This window comes from Oratosquilla oratoria, chromosome 26 (genome assembly GCF_046742065.1).
Source record: "Oratosquilla oratoria isolate Oo_2021 chromosome 26, ASM4674206v1, whole genome shotgun sequence".
Lineage (NCBI taxonomy): Eukaryota > Metazoa > Arthropoda > Malacostraca > Stomatopoda > Squillidae > Oratosquilla > Oratosquilla oratoria.
The window spans coordinates 49,019,841-49,037,292 of NC_134802.1; the positions used below are offsets into that span (position 1 = coordinate 49,019,841).

A 17,452-nucleotide genomic window follows, 5' to 3' on the forward strand; every position below is an offset into this window, starting at 1 on the left:
TCTTATTGCCGAGGAGGATTTCCAAGCTTCATTAAGTTTGTCGTCAGGCGATTTTATTCAGTTAATGGAAGAGGGAAGCCTCTGGCAGCCAAAGGATTAGACATAATGTGGTCGTTCCAAACTGTGGGTCGCGACACCCGCTAGGGAGCTTTGGGCGTCAGTGGTTTAGCGACACACGCACGCACACACACACACAAAAAACAATATCACATTTATTCACATAATGATCAATTTGTCTGTTCGTGTATTCATTTATCTATATGCATTTATTTGTTTATTTACCTATTTCCTTGTTTACTTATTCGTGCATTTATTCATTTACTCATTTATCTATTCATGTATCTATTTATTCATTCGTGTATTTGTTGATACACAGCTAATCATAGACATCTTATTATTTTCCTCACTCACCTCCTCCCCTCCTCCTCCTCAACAGGTGTCGTTCGGAGAATCCTGATTACGCTTCAAGTTTTTGACCAATAGGACGAAAGCAGCCCTGAGTCCTCGGGACCAATCAGAGATCATCCTAGCCCAGGAAGCCTTCGCCACAGTCCGGTTAAATTACGGAGCAAACGGGACATCGAGCATTCAGACGAAGAGGCGCAAGAAGCAGGTATAGCATGGAAGGAAAGCTGTTCAGGACGTCTGGGATCCTATTGGTCCTCGCCACTTTCATCCTCCCCTCTAGAGGTGAGTGTGCTGTGTCTTGTGATGGATAGAGGCGCTGGTGATGTCTAGTAGACTCGTGATGCCGAAAGTACTAGGTGTTGGAAATACGCGGTACTTGTTTGTGTGCACTTATAGTTCAAATAACCAGGGACTCGGCCCCTATGGGGTAATAATGTCACACCGTGAGCCAGTTTCTCTCTCTCCTCTCTCCTCTCTCTCTCTCTCTCCTCTCTCTCTCTCTCTCTCTCTCTCTCTCTCTCTCTCTCTCTCTCTCTCTCTCTCTCTCTCTCTCTCTCTCTCTCTCTCTCTCTCTCTCTCTCTCTCTCTCTCTCTCTCTCTCTCTCTCTCTCTCTCTCTCTCTCTCTCTCTCTCTCTCTCTCTCTCTCTCTCTCTCTCTCTCTCTCTCTCCTGATCATGTGGAGATGGAATGGGAAATGGGTGGGATTGGGTTTTATGCCTTTGTTTACTTTTTATTTGCTTATTTCTTCATCTATTTATTTTTAGCTGCCTCCCATGTAAGACGGGAAGGTAGATAGACTCCCCTCCCCTCCCCCTTCTCCTTTGGAAACTAGCCAGCAGCAGGGACTTAGAGCGACGATAGTGCCTCGGAATCCCCACCCCCCTCCCCTCAGTTGAAAACCCAGTGGTTGCTTCAGAAAGCGTTACGTCAGTTCCGTAAGAGATAATCACACACGTAAATACCACAACACCACAGACAAGGGCACACAAGGTCACAGCATAAGAAGTGTGTGTTTCGTTATGACCTTGGGTCTTGTGATGGGTATGTACATGTGTGTACGCGCGTGTGTGTGTCTATGTCTATGTGTTTGTGCGTGCGCTTGTGTATTGTGTGTGTGTGTGTGTGTGTGTGTGTGTGTGTGTGTGTGTGTGTGTGTGTGTGTGTGATTCACCATGGCTTGTGTGTGCACTTTGTGTGTTTGTGTGTGTGTGTATGTGTGTGTGTGTGTGTGTGTGTGTGTGTGTGTGTGTGTATGTGTGTAATTCACCATTGTCTTGGATCACGTGTCAGACCCGTGATTGACAGCTATTTCCCTCCCGGAAAAGAGCTCAGAGCTCATATATGACCGATCTATGGGCAATGCTGTGACTTTACACGCACACACACACACACCCAACTCCCCGCCCACGAGAGTTGGAGTAACAACTATCACCGTAGCGATACTGAAAATATTTCAGCCCTAGGCGGGATTCGAACCCGTAGTGGTGTCCAGGAGCTATATCACCGCGCCATCGAGAGAGAGAGAGAGAGAGAGAGAGAGAGAGTGTCTGTGTGTGTATTCACCTCGGATCTGCTGCAGTCTCTGTCGAGACAGCCAGACACCACCCTACGGCAGTGAGCTCAGAGCTCATTATTTGCCGATCTCTGGGTAGGTCTAAGACCACTCACACACCACACACCGGGACAGCAAGGTCACAACTCCTTGACTAACGTCCCGTACCTACTCACTGCTAGGTGAACAGGGGCTACACGTGAAAGGAGACAAACCCAACTTATCTCCGCCCGGCCGGGGAATCGAACCCCGGTTCTCTGGCTTGTGAGGCCAGTGCTTTACCAATCCGCCACCGAGCCGTGTGTGTGTGTGTGTGTGTGTGTGTGTGTGTGTGTGTGTGTGTGTGTGTGTGTGTGTGTGTGTGTGTGTGTCTGTGTGTGTGCGTGTCTGTGTGTGTTTGAAATAATAAAGTAATTCCGGAGAGGGAAAACGATTCTATTTGAAATTGAGAAATTTAATCATATATTTTTTTCATAAATATTAATTTCAATTTATAAAGGATGCGGCGTCCCTCGGGGCCGAAGGGGCGCCGTGGAAGTCCCGGCATGGTGGAGCCATACACATTAGCTTGCATCCTTTTGTAAATGAATATTTGGGGTCGTTTACAAAGGGTCAAGAAGGTTATCGCATTTTTCCTAGTTTGTTGTTGTTATCGCCCCAACCCACCCACATTTCGTAGACTTACAAAACACATACAATATGATCCTGGAAAAATAGGATCGGTAACTGCTCTGCCTGGCATTTATGTGTATGTACGTATGTATGTATGTACATATATATATATATATATATATATACTGTGTGTGTGTTTATATGTATGTTTTTATAGGTGTATGTGTGTGTACATATTTATAGGTGTATGCATGTGTATATATGTATGTATTTATTTATAGGTGTATGTGTGTACGTGTGTATGCATGTGTATATATGTATGTATATATGTAACATATGGGTACTAGTAAGTCACTCAGAGGGACTCTTCCTGAGAATGTTGCCACAGTGTTGTATCAGTGTTGTATCAGTGTTGCATCAGTGTTGTATCAGTGTTTCTCAACCTTTTTCCCCTTGCGTAACCTTTAGAATAAATTGCATGTCTCAAGGAACCCTTGCGAAATAATAAAAAAAAATATATACCATATCTTTCTCCTTTTATTTTCATCGTAATAATAGGTTAGATAGGATGATGTCCATATTACATTATTACAATAACCAAGAATATGTCGTGCGTGTTTAATTCTATTACGTATATGAAATTAAGTAAAAAATCATAAGTGCATTAAGTTATCTCACTTGTTCTCGCGGAACCCTTAGGGACCTTTTGCGGAACCTTAGGGTTCCGGGGAACCTTAGGGTTGAGAAATGCTGGGTTATATGATGAACAAATCGTAATTGCTTATATCCCAAGCTCAAGTAGGGAGACTTCATTACTCGGTACGTTTAACAGTGTGCCCACTTACATTAAAGATAAATAATAATAATGATAATAATAATGGATAGTAAATAGATAAATGAATAAATGAAATAGGTAAAGAAAGTTGAACTGGCCAACGGTTTTCCATGTCGGCCCGGGAGAGAGATGCCAGACACCGCCAATACAAAATATTGCTCCTATTTCCAAAGCATTTCGTTTATATGATGCAGCCATTGCTGCCCCAGGCCAAAACTCCTTGAAAAGAATGACACAAAATGTATGTAGACACATATGAACACGCCTGTGCACTTTCATTTATTTATGTATTCCGCTGAAGAGCTTCTTCTTTTGTCTCTCCCTCAGGATCGCGAGGGATTGTTGATGTGTCTCCACCCAAGGTCTCCTTCAGTAAGTTCGCCATGTGTGACTCTTCCAATCAAGGTCGTCTTCTTCTTCTTCTTTTTCTTCTTCTTCTTCTTCTTCTTTTTCTTCTTCTTCTTCTTCTTCTTCTTCTCTCTCTCTCCCTCTTCTACTTCTCCTCTCTTTCTCTCACTCTCTGTCTCCTCTTCATCTTCTTATCGTCTCTCTTTCACTGTTTCTGTCACTATATTCCCCCCCTTTTCCTTATATGCTTTTCACCACCTTTGTATCCCCCTCCCTATATGCTCCCCCCCCTATATGCCCCCTGCCATTTCCTGTATGCTCCTCCCCCTCCCTATATGCCCCACCCCTTTGCTGTATGCTCCTCACCCTTCCTGTATATATATATGATATATATATATAATGATAAATGAATAAAGATTATATTATAAATAATAATTTATATTGCAATCCCTTTCTCGATCCCCATCTCCCTCTCTTCAACGTACACAGCGACACCTTACCTTCTTCAACTCTTTCTCTTTCTCTATTTCACCACACAGACCCTCAATTCTCCCCTCACTACATCAACCCCATTTTCACAACCCTCCGCTCCTTTTACTGATATGCGCCGCCCACTTCTTCATTTGCTCTTTTTCAAATATACTCCGCCCCCTTTTCAAGTATACTCCGGCCCTTTTTCAAATATACTCCGCCCCTTTTGCAAGTATACTTCGCCCCCCTTTTCAAACATACTCCGCCCCTTTTTCAAATATACTCCGCCCCTTTTCATATATACTTCGACCATTATTCAAATATACTCCGCCCCTTTTTCAAACATACTCCGCGCCTTTTTCAAATATACTCCGCCCCTTTTTCACATATAATCCGCCCCTTTTTCACATATAATCCGCCCCTTTTTCACATATCCGCCCCTTTTTCACATATAATCCGCCCCTTTTTCACATATAATCCGCCCCTTTTTCACATATGATCCGCCCCTTTTTCAAGTATACTCCGCCCCTTTTTCAAGTATACTCCGCCCCTTTTTCAAGTATGCTCCGCCCCTTTTTCAAGTATGCTCCGCCCCTTTTTCAAGTATGCTCCGCCCCTTTTTCAAGTATGCTCCGCCCCTTTTTCAAGTATGCTCCGCCCCTTTTTCAAGTATGCTCCGCCGCTTTTTCAAGTATACTCCTCCTCTTCTGATATTTATTTGTGTTTTACAGATTGTGGGTCGAAGTTGCCTTCAGCGGTCGTTGGTCCTGACCACGTCAACTGGCCTTGGACAGTAAGTAGATTCCGTTAATTCCGTTAAATTAGTTAAATCAGTTAATTCCGTTAAATCAGTTAATTCCGTTAAATCAGATAATTGTGTTAAATTAGTTAATTCCGTTAAATCAGTTAATTCCGTTACATCAGTTAATTCCGTTAAATCCGTTAAATAGGATAGTTCCGCCAGTTACATTATTTCTGTTAATCTGCCTAAATAAATTTATTAAGTTGAATCAGTTATTTCAAGTAATTGCCCTCATTCAGGTAATTTAGCGTTAACTCTGTTACCATAATTGGAATAAAATTAACAAAGGGAAAAAAAACATCAAGTATCAGTTTAATACTTGTGTTAGGTAACCCCAGTAACCGTTACATTCTAGTGCACGAGGGAGACCCCCTTTTATATAGATTTCCTTTTGCTACCATCATTGTATTACCCTGGAAACGAACCCCGGACAGGGTTCGAAACGTAGGAATAAACTTCAAACGACGAGTCCAGTGTGTACTTTCTTCCGAATAATGGTACCTAGACTCCAGTTCTTCTTCTTCTTCTTCTTCTTCTTCTTCTTCTTCTTCCTTTTTCTTTTTCTTTTTCTTCTTTTTATTCTATATCTTCGTCTTCTCCATCTTCAGTTTCTTCATATTCATCTTCTTCTTCTTCTTCTTCTTTTTCTTCTTCTTCTTCCTACTAGCAGCCGGCGCGGTGCCTGAGCGACCTTTTCTCTTTTTTTTTTTTCTTTTCTTTTTCTTCTTTCCTATTTTTTCTTTCTTAGTTTTTTCTTTCTTCTTCTACTCCTGACGAGACATGTGTTTCCTATGTGACCAACTCTTGGAATGGCAACACAAAGACAGCGCCATTACTATTGGGCTTCAACGTGTATTGGGCTTATTGGCGCACTAACTGGGCTTGCGTTCACTTTGGGCTCATTTCATTGGGCTTCTACAAATGGGCTTCGTTAATTGAACGGCTTCTGCCTCTTTTTGACCCGGCCGTAGCACGTGAACTGGGCTATTTGTTTCTGTTGGGCTTTTTGAAAATGGGCTCCGTGATTTTGTGCCAACAGATCCCCGGAACAGATCAAGACAGTGCATTCCCTCAGCTGAATAACATCGCCCGACGATGACCACAGCAGCATTTGTAGTTAATGAGTGAGGGGGTCGGGTGATCATCTTTTTTAATCAACTTATGGAGGGAAAGTCGTTTCAACTTAGATGTGAAATGAAAATCATCTACCGCTCTCAGGAAGAACAGATCCTCTGAGAGGGGTCATCAAGTCGAGGATGTCCTGTCCTCAGTGGAATCCTCAAGTCGAGGATGTCCTGTCCTCAGTGGAATCCTCAAGTCGAGGATGTCCTGTCCTCAGTGGAATCCTCAAGTCGAGGATGTCCTGTCCTCAGTGGAATCCTCAAGTCGAGGATGTCCTGTCCTCAGTGGAATCCTCAAGTCGAGGATGTCCTGTCCTCAGTGGAATCCTCAAGTCGAGGATGTCCTGTCCTCAGTGGAATCCTCAAGTCGAGGATGTCCTGTCCTCAGTGGAATCCTCAAGTCGAGGATGTCCTGTCCTCAGTGGAATCCTCAAGTCGAGGATGTCCTGTCCTCAGTGGAATCCCCAAGTCGAGGATGTCCTGTCCTGAGCTGAATTCTCAGATGGTGAATGTTGTTTTTCTGTCACTATTGCCTCAGTCTGAAGGACCCTTGTACAACAAGTCGTTTCGTTTAGCAACAGCTGGAAAAAAAAACTGTCGACAAGGAAAATATGTTTCACTACCATTAGCCCAAAGCTTCACGCCGGGGAGACTTATGGAAGAATCTAACGATGGTATTCTTAAGAAATATCTTTCCGTATATAGATCTTTCCTTATATAAATCCTTGGAAGGGGAAGGATTTTTTTTAAAGAATACCGCAGTAAGAATCTTACGTTGGCATTCTTAAGAAAAAACCTTTCCTTATATAAATCTTCCCTTACATAAATCTTATATAAATTCTTGGAAGGGAAAGAATTTTTTAAGAATACCACCGTAAGAGCCGTTGCCGCCCATTATGGGGTTACGGGTTTCTAGTATATGATATGATATCATATAATGTAATATAGTATATGATATAAAGTACATACATACATACATATACCAAGGCTTTTTCCCCCTTTCAAGGGAGGTAGCCAAAAAGGGAAAGGCACAAAAACACCCCCACCCATTTCATCCCCAAATACACTCCACACTCCTCCCACCCTCCCTCTCATCTGAGCACCTCCTGGATGACGGGTCATCCCTGCACCTTGCCCACCGCCCCGGGTCAGAAGCAGTAATGTATGTAATGTATGATTAATATTTCCAACCACCAGGTGTTGATTGGCATTCCGCTGGAAGATGAGATGCAGTGGTTTTGCAACGGAGTCCTCGTCAACCACGATTGGGTTGTTACGTCGGCATATTGCCTGTCAACAAGGTAAGTATTTTGCGTGCACACATGCACACACACACACACACACACACACACACACACACACACACACACACACACACACACACACACACACACACACACACACACACACACACACGTAGATTTGGAGTTAGGATCTACATTGGATGGTTTGGTGAAGCAAACGAGGTGCAAGTCTGTTCGTTTTAATGTCCCAGTCTTCTCTCTTTTACAAACAAGAGTAACCTTCGAGGAAGACTCGGGTAGTGGCCAGATTCTAATTTACATGAGTACAAGTAGGCTGTTGCTGCAATAATACATTATTTTCTTATATCTACAATTCACAATGCGTGGACTGAGTTTGAACTCTCAGTATTCATGCATGGGATATATTTGCATAAGATTTACAAAAGATAGAGAACATAAGAGAAATATGTGATAAAGAAATATAGCGTTGACGCAGGTTGATCTGGTAGGATGGCAATGATGAAAGAAGTATATATTGTTTCCGTAGGTGTTAGGCGTAGCCCGAAACGCCTGGCTTCTTTGGTCACTGCTCAAATCCGATGACAATGGGGTGTCCCTTGGGAGTCAGATCCGAGCACAATAGAGGGTTCCCTGAGAGTTGTCTGGAAACGTAGGGGTTCCTTCTCACTCTACATACGTGCGTGCGCGCGTGTGCAGGCTAGGTATCTAGGATTTGACTCTTCCTTTCAATCATCTTACAACACACACACACACACACACACACACACACACACACACACACACACACAAACACACGACTCCATGGCACTGGAGACTGGTTTTCTATATATTTCGACTACTAAATGCTGTCCTCTTCAGTAATACAGACAAGGAGGAGGATGCTAACTTTAAATAGCAACGTCTTACAACAAAAGGAAATTGGAAGGGTATATTGAGGACTACCACCCTTACTAGGGACCTGGTAATCATGTAAGTAAGGATGGTCGTCGATGTACTCTTTCCCTGATCCTCTTGTTGTAAGAGGTTGCTGTATATAGATAGCATCCTCCTCCCTCTGTACTACTGAAGAGGACTGCAGTTAGCAGTCGAAATATATAGACAAGTTCCAACTATGGTATCAGTCATGATTTGCAAATGTGTTCCTACATTTCTCACCAATGATATATAAGCTTTTATTTTAACTTTATTTTATTTCATTCTTTTTGTATTTTGTTTTATTCTGTTTGCTTATCTTTCTTCTTCCATAATTTTGTAGGCCTAAGACCAATCACGTCGTTCATCTTGGGAAGGGCGAACCGCCGGCCACGAAGCAAGAGCTGAGCCCGGCGACGGACATCAAGGTCTCGAGTTTTGTCGCCCACCCGGAGTACAAACAAGGAGAGTCGTTGGACTATGACGTCGCCCTCATTCGTCTCGAACGACCAATCACATTCTCGGTAAGATCTTCCTCATTGGTGAGGTAGGGGGGGCGGGGTGAACGATTTTTTTTTTTTTTTTTTTTTTTTTTTTTTTTTTTTTTTTTAAGTGTCATTCCCTCTGGTTTTGGGTGGAGGTGGGCCGAGCTGGGATTGACGATGGTTGGAGCTTAGGAGTGACCATTGTGGGGGTGTGGGGGGGAGTGAATGGTGTGTATGACGATGGGTGGTGTATGGGAGGAGATGGGAGTGGGAATGGGGGGTGGGGATGGGGATGGGGGTCAGTGGGAGTGGCGGTGGGGATGGGAGGTGAGTGGTGTGACGGTGGGAGTTTGCAACGCGCATACACTCACGTACAGAAATACTCTTTTTTTTATCGCAGGAGGATGTTTCGCCAGTTTGCCTACCCTGGGGAAGAAAGATCAGCACAGACCTTACCACTTCCACTGTTCAAATAGCAACTTGGATTACTTCAGATCGTAAGTAAACTCTGAGTTCGTGGAAGGATGACCTCAGAAACTCGATCTCACGAAGTACCATGGCCATTTGCCACGAAGTCTGAGGTCGTGAATATATATAGAGCTGAGGTGGCAAAATGAAAAGTTAAGGCTAGAGTAGTGAGTTTATTCAGAAACAGACTTTTCGACCTCTAGGGCCTTCCTCAGTGATGTACTCACCACTCTAGCCTTAACTTTTATTTTGCCCACTTCACCTATATATATATACATACATACATACATATATATATATATATATATATATATATATATATATATATATATATATATATATACATATATATATCATATCCAGCTTTGGGGATAACACATAAGAACATAATAACGTAGATTGCAAGAGAGACCATAAGGCCTACACTAGGCAGTTCCATGTCCATAACCACCTATGACCCCCATTCATGTTATCTAACCTCTTAGAACAATAGTTTCAGCGCTCACTACATGGTTCCATTCGTTAATCATTCTATTGGTAAACCAGTTCTTACCTTCTTAAATCAATTTTTTTCCCTAATTTAAACCCATTACTGTGAGTTTTGCCCTGCTGTCTTAATATGGTGACCCTGTCTACATCACCCTTGTTAAAGTCCTTGGCCTATTTGAATTGAGAGAGGGTTTGATTTGTTCTTCAGAAAGTCCCTACAAACTGACTGACGTGTACGCCGACGTTCTCACTACCGAAAAATGTGACCAAGAATATGGATCGATTGTGGGTAATTTACAGCTCTCCAAAGGAATCTCAAAAAATATCCTCTGTCTTTGGAATGGCCAATTCCGCGACCGCTGTCTTGTAAGTGTTTGGGCTTTCTTCGTCTTTTGCCAAAAACCTCCAAGGTGAGTCGTTAACTGTTTAGCCAAATTTCAGTAAGTTTAAGTGGAATCCCCGATTCGGCAACCGCTGTCTTGTAAGTGTCTGGGCTTTCTTCGTCTTTTGCCAAAAACCTCCCAAGATGAGTCGTTAACTATTTAGCCAAATTTCAGTAAGTTTAAGTGTTTCGCCCAACTCCCGTGGTGGGTGTTTAGGGAGTTTTGCGAACTGGGAATTTGGCAAAAATTGAAGAGGGAACTCTTCTTGGAATGGTGGCACCACAGTGAAATGTGAAAATGCATTGTGACAAAAAGAGCCCACTGGCTCCGGCGCTTGACCTTCAAGCCAAAAAAATTCATCAATCAATCAATCAATCCGCCCCCTGAAGCACAATACTCTTCGCTACAACAGACAAAAGTCTTGGTCTTAAATGAGATGTTTTGTGTGTACATTTGCACTCAACTGTACTGGTACTCAAAACAAACGAATTAGAAATAATAAACAAATAGAATAAATATGAAGAAAACAAATAAAAAAAGGGGACCAACAGAGTTGAAATTAGATATATCGAATAGACTTCTCTTATTGACCTGCAGAAACTAGTTCTTCTCACTCCTCTTCTGGTAGGCTTGGAGACCAGTCAGTTGTATTTTTTTTTTCTCTCCTCGAGCCATGGAAATAGAACTGTGGCTTCCTTGGCCCATCTAGTCTTTATCTTTCAGCCATAAGCGTTGCTAGAATTTTGGCATCTTAGCCTTATGGGTCCTTCCTCTCCCCACTTCGAGACCACGGCCTCCTACTTCGAAGTTTTGGCATCTTAGCCCTCAGCCTGTGGGTCCTTCCTCTCCCCACTTCGAGACCACGGCCTCCTACTTCGAAGTTTTGGCATCTTAGCCTTCAGCCTAGGGGTCCTTCCTCTCCCCACTTCGAGACCACGGCCTCCTACTTCGAAGTTTTGGCATCTTAGCCCTCAGCCTGTGGGTCCTTCCTCTCCCCACTTCGAGACCACGGCCTCCTACTTCGAAGTTTTGGCATCTTAGCCTTCAGCCTATGGGTCCTTCCTCTCCCCACTTCGAGACCACGGCCTCCTACTTCGAGAAGACACAAACTGACCATTCTTCTGTTTCAGGGCAACATGGGCGGACCTGTGGTGTACCAAGACACCAACAACGAATCCCGGTACACCGTTGGCGGTTTGGTCATGTTCGGACTCCATGAATGCTTCCCCACTTTTGCCACCTCCTTGGTGAATGGTAACATCATAGCCTGGATTAAGCAAACTGCTTTCCAGAGTAACTGATCACGTGTTGCTGGCGGCTTATCGCCCGCTCCCCAGCACCTTATTCAGTGTCTGAGGAATCATGACACAGAGGTTCCAGAAGAAGCCAAAAAGGACCTTTGGAATTAACGGAAACCCTTCACCTTGGATACAAGTGGTTCTCCGAACGACCTGGAATTCTTTATCTCGTTTCTTTTAGCGGCGGGGTGCACAAATGCTTTTTTTGGTTGTCAGTAATATCTCATTAAAGGTTCAAGAGATAAAAGTTTGAAATTTGGTCCTTTTAATAACCCCCAGAAGGTTGTTGCATATGTGGCAACGTTGTACAAACGTGAGTTCCTCTTCCACTAAACCTACAAAGACACACAATCATACTTATTAGTCAATGTTGGTACATTTGCAACGTCTATCCACATTCTCTTTTTTGCCCTTTATTCATACATACATACATATACCAAGGCTTTTTCCCCCTTACAAGGGAGGTAGCCAAAAAGGGAAAGGCATAAAATCATTTCCACCCATTCCATCCCTGAATACACTCCACACTCCCCCACCCTCCCTCCCATCTTAGCACTTCCTGGATGATGGGTCATCCCTGCACCTTGTCCACTGACCTGGGTCAGAAGCAGTGTCCCAAGACACAGCACATCCACAGCAAGGCTGCTTCATTAAATCGGCGACCCCCCTCTCCGTCCCCCCCATGCATAAAAGGAGAAGACGGGGTGAAATCCCTTCGGCCTGCGTAAAATTTGCTCACACATACTACCTCACTCCCATCCCCCTGCCCATTCCACCTCATGCATCACATCATCATCCGTGTACAACCATTCTCCATTCACCCCTATCTTCTGTTCTCTCCCGTCCTTCCTCAACAGACATTCCCCTCTTCCCCAAAGCCCTCTTCATCCCATCCATCCATCTCATCCTAGGACGTCCCCTCATGTTCATTCCCTCCACGTATGCCTTCTATACCTCTTTTACTAGTCTTTCTTCACTCATTCTTTCCATGTGTCCAAACCATCCTAAAACTCTTTCATCAACCCTATCTCGCAGCTCCCTTTCCACCGCTGTTCTTCTCCTCACCTTCTCCGGAGGGATGGGGGTTATCTAGCCTAGCAACCCCCATCATACTTCTCAGACACCTCATCTCAAACACATTCAAACTCCTTCTCTCTTCCTCTCTTATGTTCCATGCTTCTGCCCCATACAATGCTGTTGGCACAATCACTCCTCCATACAGTCTCCTCTTAGCATCCATTCCCAAAAGTCTATTCCTCATTACACTTTTAACCCACCAAGGCATTTACTCACTTCTCTTAATCTACATTCTACCTCCACCTCCACTCCACCTTTTCCTGCCACATTTGCACCCAAGTATCTAAAACTATCCACTTCCTCCAGTCGCTCTCCCCCAATGCTCACTTCCAGTCTGCTGCCACTTTCACCCCTTGAACATCTCATCACCTTTTACCCACATTTATCTTCAGCTTTTATCTATCACACACTCCCAAACTCTGTCACCAGCTTTCTCAATCCCTCCTCCGATCCTGCCACAAGAGCAGTGTCGTCCGCAAACAACAGCTGGCTCACCTCCCACTTTTCTTTAACCATCTCCAATCCCTGACCCACCACCCTTACATTTACCTCTCGCACTACCCCATCCATGTACAAGTTGAACAGCCAGGGCGACATAACGCATCCCTGACGAAGTCCCACCTTTACCACGAAACACTCACTCTCTCCATTTCTAATCCTGACACAAGCTCTACTACTCTCATAAAAACTCTTGACAGCTCCTAGAAGCTTTCCTCCTATCCTTTATATCCGCAAACCTCCCACAATGTCTTTCTGTCTACCCTGTCGTAAGCCTTTTCCAGATCCATAAAAGCCCAAAAAACATCCTTCCCCTTTCCTATAGCTTTCTCACATATTTGTCTTACCACAAAAATCTGATCTACACAACCTCTACCCGTCCTAAATCCACACTGTTCCTCACCAATTACTCCCTCTGTTCCTCTCCTAATCCTCTCAATCAAGATCCTCCCATAAGCCTTCCCAACTACACTTAACAAGCTCTGAAACTATTACATTCACACTTGCCCCCTTCTCCCTTGTAAAGTGGAATGTCAGTACATTTCTAAAATGTATCAATATTCCCATCTTTTACTTTATTCAATATCAATATTTCCTATCAGTACCAACATTCCTATCAATATCCATATCCATATTCCCGGTTTCAACTATACACTGTCATATTCATTAGTCAGTGTTAATACATTTGCAAAATGTATCAATATTCCCATTTTTACTTTATTCAATATCAATATTTCCTATTAATATCAACATTCCTATCAATATCCATATCAATATTCCCAGTTTCAACTATCAGGAAAACTTGAGAGGGAGACAAAAATAAGGTAGATGGACGGGGTGAGGGGGGTTAATGGATGTAAGAGGAGTGTCTGTTGAGCAAGGAGGAGAGAGGGCAAGAGATAAGAGTAGATTTATGTAAATGGTTGTATAAGGATGAAGAAAAGACACTCCACGAAGAGATGTGATTCTCGTCTCAGTAAATTTCTTGAAGGGAGTTCGTCATATAACGAATCAGTGGACTTGAACCAGCTGTCGCTATGGAGGTGCCATCTCGTTGACATGAACGATGTGGCGGAAGAGAGGGGTGACCCATTATCCAAATGGGGCTGAGAAGGGAGAGAAGACGATTAAGGAAATTTGGAAGGATTTGATTCGGCTGTCGCTCTCGAAAAGGTGGAGGCGCACTAGGCTAGTATGCTACTCGCTTTTGCTACTCGCTTTTGAGACGACTTAGGTTACAATATTCTAGACTTCCGTGATAGGAACATCTCAAGAATGTGTCTAACATTCGTATTCTAGGTTTAACATTTCTTAGTTCGTCCTTCAGATTCTTACTAAATGACGCAAGAGTAATTTGACATTTGGAATTTTGAAAAACAAAAGTTCGTGACCGAAATAGTTTCTACCCAAACGAAGTAGCGAAAGCAAGTAGCATGCTAGCGAGAAGTGCCCAGTGTGACGCCACATCAAGGGGGGAAATGTCCTTTTGGCATCCTGTGCCGCATCAAATAGTCTTCCTTTAATCATAATCTGTCTCTCTTTTCTCGCTCTTTCCCGCTCTCTCACTCTCGTTCTCGCTCTCTTTCTTGTGCTTGCTCTTTCTCGCCCTCTTTTTTTCTTCCTCTTGCTCGCTTTAACTTCTTCTTCTTCTCTCTTTCTCGAGCTCTTTTCTCGCTCTTTTTCTCCCTCTTTTTGTAGATCTCCATTTCTTATTGTCGTTCTATTCTCTCTCTCTCTCTCTCTCTCTCTCTCTCTCTCTCTCTCTCTCTCTCTCTCTCTCTCTCTCTCTCTCTCTCTCTCTCTCTCTCTCTCTCTCTCTCTCTCTCTCTCTCTCTCTCTCTCTCTCGACCATCAGCTTCAGATCCTGTAGGAAATGTAAGGAGAGTTCTGTGTTACCGAGGGAGGTAGGGAACTAGATGTTTTATTTATTATTTATCTATTCTACTTATAATCTATTTATTTTATTTATTATTATTTATATTATTATCATTTTTATTTTATTCATTTTATTACTTTTTATCACTATTTTATATTTTTTTCGCATCCGACCTAGTTATGGACCAAAAGGTCTCCTGTCGGTATGCTCCGCCTTTGTAATCCTTTGACTGAACGTGGGAGGGAGGGAGGGAGGGATCTGGAAGTAACGTCGATGGGGTATATAAAGGCGAGAGTTCCCGAGGGAGAACAGTTAGCAACCGCACCAGCATCCGTCGTCTCGCGCGCTGAATGTGACGGTTCTCCACTGTTGGGGTCACGTGACTGGTGTGAGTATCAGTTGTCCGGGGGCGAGCGGGTGTGCCATGTGCCGAGTGAGTGTGCCATGTGCCGTGTCGAATGTGCCAAATGGTTGTGCCAATTTTCGACACGTTAATGAACTCTTAAAGTGTCAACAGCAGTCTTATATGGGGCGCCCGCTTCCCAGAACTGCAATAGCATAATCAATATTTACACACACACACACACACACACACACAAAAAAAAAAAAAAAAAAAAAAAATTGAAGGTCGACTTTTCACATATTTCTTAATCTCAACACAGTGACGGACCTCAGATACTTCATTCTGGCTGACAACAGGTGATCTTGTTCGTCCGCAGGCGTTGTTATCACACCGGGCAATTTTTCCTCCGATTGTTGGAGGCAATTTGCAGCTTTCGGGAATGAATCTGAGATATGCTGGAGCAAAATCGATTTTCCTCCAGCATAATACCAAGTGACACCAAAATATTTTCTCACAGTGATTTTGCGGCAGGAAAAAGTGCTGGAGGTGGTCTGTCTGTACCGCCGACGATTCGGAGGTCGGAGGAACAAAAAGCCTAATGTGATAGCACCCTTACGGGGCGGGGGGTGGGGGGGCGCTGGTCGTTCGAGATCACCCCCCCCCCCCCAGTTACGTCTCAGGTGAATGAAAACCTCCCGGCGTTAGCCACGATAAACTCTACCCGAAGGCGCCCGCGAACGAAAGGAGTAACGGGCGTTGTAGAGCTGAACAGAAACGCCTGACGCGTCCAGTGTGGTTTTTGTGGTCCTCCAAGTGAGTGATGGGGGAGGGAGGGGGGGAAGGGGGAGTCCCTGTCACGTCCCCCCACCCCACCCCACCCCTGTGAGTTGGAGGGCGTGGGTGGGCAAGGGTTCGTATGCATGGGGTGGCCCTGTGAAGAAGGTCGTACTTGTAACCTAACTTGACCCTTTGAGACTAAACTATCTGCATTGTGTCAAGGGGCTGTGCGATAGCCCAGCGGATAGTGTCGAACTCGTGCTCAGCTGGTCGTGAGTTCGATTCCCGGGATCCAATGTATGACTCTTGCGGTGGTTCCCGACGGTCCTGGCCAGGCGGGGAGGCGACTCAGACATCGGGAAAAAATAAATAATAATAATAGTAATAAAAAAAAAAGCGGCTTGGTACAATTGACAGGGCTTTGCCTTACCATGGGTTTTTCACTTCCCACTTTAGGGGAGTTTGGTTTCAATAAGATGACAAGAATAAGGAAAGGGAAAAAGAGGCGAGGTAAAAGGAAAACAAAGAAGGAAACTGAAAAGAGGGAAAGGTAATTAATAATTACCCATTTGAGAAATTCGCTAGTGAACAGCGACATCAATCAGATAATTTTCATGGCCGTCGCGCATAGGACTCGAACCTACCGCTCTGACGCCAAGAGGCTCCACTCAGTTTTAATCATCAGTGGCTGAGTGGGTTAAGGCACTGCCTCAGGAGCCTCTTGGCGTCAGAGCGGTAGGTTCGAGTCCTACGCGCGACGACCATAAAAAGTTATCGAATTACCCATTTGTTTACTTAAATTCTTGTTTGCCAATCTTTCCGTGTGTTTACCTTTTTTGCTTACAAAACATTTTCCCCCGTCATCCGACATTGTTGCGAGGAAAGTGTCCCCTTTAGGCTTGCTTTGATATTTCTTTTCGTAATAAAATCACCTGACGGCAGCCTGGAGGAGTGGCACGAGGCACGGAAGTGGTAATTGGGCAATTAGCGATCGTGTAGGGTGGTTTGCTCTCGAGAGGGGGAAAACTCTCCGCCATTTGAGGTCAGGGCTGTCGTTAACCTCTCGGTAACGAGCAAGCCATTTGATCAATTACCTGGGTTACCCCCCACCCCACCCCCACCCCGAAGAGATTAGTAGAAGTCAGTGTGTTTGGTGTGCGTGTGTGTGTGTGTGTGTGTGTGTGTGTGTGTGTGTGTGTGTGTGTGTGTGTGTGTGTGTGTGTGTGTGTGTGTGTGTGTGTGTGTGTGTGTGTGTGTGTGTGTGTAGGCGTGTGGCGTATATATATATATATATATATGTGTGTGTGTATGTGTGCGTGTGTGTTCGTCTGTGTATGTGTGTGCATGTAGGTGTATGTATGCATGTGCGTATGTGCTTGTGTGTGTGTGTGTGTGCGCTCGCGCGCGCGTATGTGTAGGTGAGTGGTGTAT

At 44.1% G+C, this 17,452-nt stretch overlaps 1 protein-coding gene across 1 annotated transcript; it reads left to right on the forward strand.

The window, feature by feature from the left end:
• Positions 1-487: 487 nt before the first annotated feature.
• On the forward strand, positions 488-11,705 carry LOC143039538 (clotting factor G beta subunit-like). Its single transcript, XM_076209704.1, has 8 exons — positions 488-690; positions 3,736-3,780; positions 4,959-5,020; positions 7,348-7,451; positions 8,671-8,851; positions 9,213-9,309; positions 9,978-10,135; positions 11,283-11,705. Exons 1-8 carry the CDS (start codon positions 621-623, stop codon positions 11,451-11,453), a joined length of 888 nt encoding a protein of 295 aa, XP_076065819.1. The 5' UTR covers positions 488-620; the 3' UTR covers positions 11,454-11,705.
• The last annotated feature ends 5,747 nt before the right edge of the window (positions 11,706-17,452 follow it).